The 2,686-nt window shown below is 38.5% G+C and overlaps 1 protein-coding gene across 1 annotated transcript in view; it reads right to left on the reverse strand.

Annotated features, from left to right (window-relative positions):
* Positions 1–756: 756 nt before the first annotated feature.
* The window catches only part of LOC108569491 (glucose transporter type 1), a gene marked incomplete at its 3' end in the record, with an annotated part of 5,035 nt that continues 3,105 nt past the window's right edge, over positions 757–2,686 (reverse strand). Inside the window, 3 exon segments of the mRNA XM_017931061.1 lie at positions 757–1,223; positions 1,288–1,412; positions 1,470–1,726. Of these exon segments, the coding sequence (XP_017786550.1) occupies positions 757–1,223; positions 1,288–1,412; positions 1,470–1,726 (849 nt within the window).

Below are 2,686 nucleotides of genomic sequence, written 5' to 3' on the forward strand. Positions count from 1 at the left end.
ATTATGTCAAAATGTGTAAAAGTGAGTAAACCAATATTTTTCGTAAATAATTTAATTAGTAGTAAAGAAAATAATTTGAAATATTTATAGTTTGTTTCAGTAGTTTTAGAGACATCCGTACTACTTGTCGATCATCAAGTAAATTAATATTGTAATAATACTTGCGTAGTTTCCGTACTAAGTATCAGGCATACTTGTTCATGTACTTGTGTAGTATTCTTAATTGAAGTAATTTGTTCCGATAATCTTTGTAAATAATTTTGAAAGTAATAATGGAAAGTTTGCTTACAGCATTGATGCCTGAGAGATGCTGTGAAACCAGGTTTTAGTTGGTATTTAAAATGTCACTTTTTTATGCAACTGTACAATCATCATTTACTTACATAAAACTTTCAAGTTGGTACTTATGCAAACAAAGTACATTGATTTTTTGCCTAACGATTGTCTTTTGTAATTAATAAACAATTATGTCAAAATGTGTAAAAGTGAGTAAATCAATAATTTTCGTAAATAATGTAATTAGTAGTAAAGAAAATAATTTGAAATGTTTATAGTTTGTTTCAGTAGTTTTAGAGACATCCGTACTACTTGTCGATCATCAAGTAAATTAATATTGTAATAATACTTGCGTCGTTTCCGTAATAAGTATCAGGCATACTTGTGGTAAGTATGATATACTTGTTCATGTACTTGTGTAGTTTTCTTAATTGAAGTAATTTGTTCCGATAATNAAGTAATAATGGAAAGTTTGCTTACAGCATTGATGCCTGAGAGTTGCTGTGAAAGCTGCATGACGACGCCGATGACGAGAGGCGCCCGCAACGTAGGTGAGCAGATGAGTTCCATCATGCTGATGCTTGCTTCCGCTTGCTGTGCCCTCTCCTCCGCCCTCATCTCCTCGATGTCCTCCTCCACCTGATTGCTAGCCCTGAGCCTCCGCAACGCTTTCCGCGCCTCCTCCTCCCACTGCTTAGTGATGAGTAGATACCTGGGGCTTTCAGGACAAATGGGTAGCAGCACCAGTTGCAGCAGAGCCGGACAGATTGCTAATCCAAGAAGCAGAGGCCAACCCTCGTTGGTGCCCAAAATTTGCTCGATACCTAGAACCTGCGACAGCAGGAGTCCCACCGTAACCGCCAGCTGATTGACGGTACCCAATCCACCGCGCAAATTCAACGGCGCTATCTCTGATATATACATAGGTACTAAGGAAGTGTTCAGTCCTGTAAAAAAAAACAATAATCAATTGGTAATTGTTGCAGGTGATTTGATTGGAAGTAGACTCACCGCAATTGACACCGATTATAAATCTACCAATGAAGAGCATCTCGTAGGAATTCGTCACCTTGGTGAACCACATCAGACAGGCGCCTACGATGCCTAGCACGTTATTGAGCAATAATCCACCTTTCCTATAAAGCGAACACGATATTATGAAAAAATCCGGATATATACTGGTATTTTTTCACCTTCCGAATCTGTTTGCGACCATTCCACCGGAAAAGCCGCCCAGCATTCCGCCGATGGCGAAGATCGAAACGGCCAGCGAGTAGAGCCGCTGCACACCCTCGTCCTGCAGATCCTCGCCGTACCGCGACTTGTACACGTCCTTCATGAAATATTCTATGTTGCCCTCCGGGGCATTGATGACGCCCGTGTTGTAACCGAATTGCAGCATGCCGAGGACCGCCGCGAGGATCGCGTACGACAGGAAAAACGTCAATCCCTGCGAACACAAAGGATGAAGAAGAGAAAACAACAATAATAGCAGCAGCAACTAGGACGATGGGAGAGCAGAGAAGCCGGAGGGTAGAAATACATATATATATATAAATGTAGAGAGAGCGAGAGAATGTGAGGGGGGGGTATATGGAGAGGATGGAAAAAAAATACGCACATATATAAAAGTAAAACGCCGTGAATAAAATACAACCGGAAGAAGAGGAGAACGCGAAGACAATGCGAACTGCTCTCCGGGATTAAACATTCAGGACGCATGATGACATGAGGATGGATGGAGAGAAGGGAAAAAAGGAGAGAACGTGAAGGGCGGCAATAAATTCCGGTAAGATCTTTAAACTTCACTTTCCTAGCAGTCGATGATTCACATACAAATGCATACAGTTTTTCTTTTCGCACAGCCAACACTAAACATTTTGTTATATAACATTAGAATGTTCGTAAATCAATGCTAACCTAATCAATCAACATTATCATTTAACTATTTGGTAGTAATATACTCTATGCTATATAATATTTCTGATGAAAATGGAAAGATGAAAACAGTGTAGTGTGTATATTGATTGGATTTGAGATTGTATTAGTATAATTAGGTGTTGTAGCAATTAGAAATTGATTAGAAGTTAATGATATAATCTTCGGAAATGGTGATTGTGGGATAATACTTTATTGAGGGTGTCAAGGATCTGAACGGAAAACAATGATACCCGGTGACGGCTGTCAACTTGACAACGTGCCAATTTGCCAAACCAAACGAACGAACATAAAAACAAATTTTGGAATTTTTTTTTTATAGAATAAACGAATGCCAATTGCAAATACTAGAAATTTAGTGAAATTATTACATAATAAAACTTTAGTTTCGTTGAGTTTGGGTATGTAATAACTAATTTTTTGTTTGTTATTGAAGTCGAGTTGAGTTTATGTTTTTTTTTTTTAAATCTGG

The sequence above is a fragment of the Nicrophorus vespilloides genome, unplaced genomic scaffold (assembly GCF_001412225.1).
Source record: "Nicrophorus vespilloides isolate i.1.1-1 unplaced genomic scaffold, Nicve_v1.0, whole genome shotgun sequence".
Taxonomy (NCBI): domain Eukaryota; kingdom Metazoa; phylum Arthropoda; class Insecta; order Coleoptera; family Silphidae; genus Nicrophorus; species Nicrophorus vespilloides.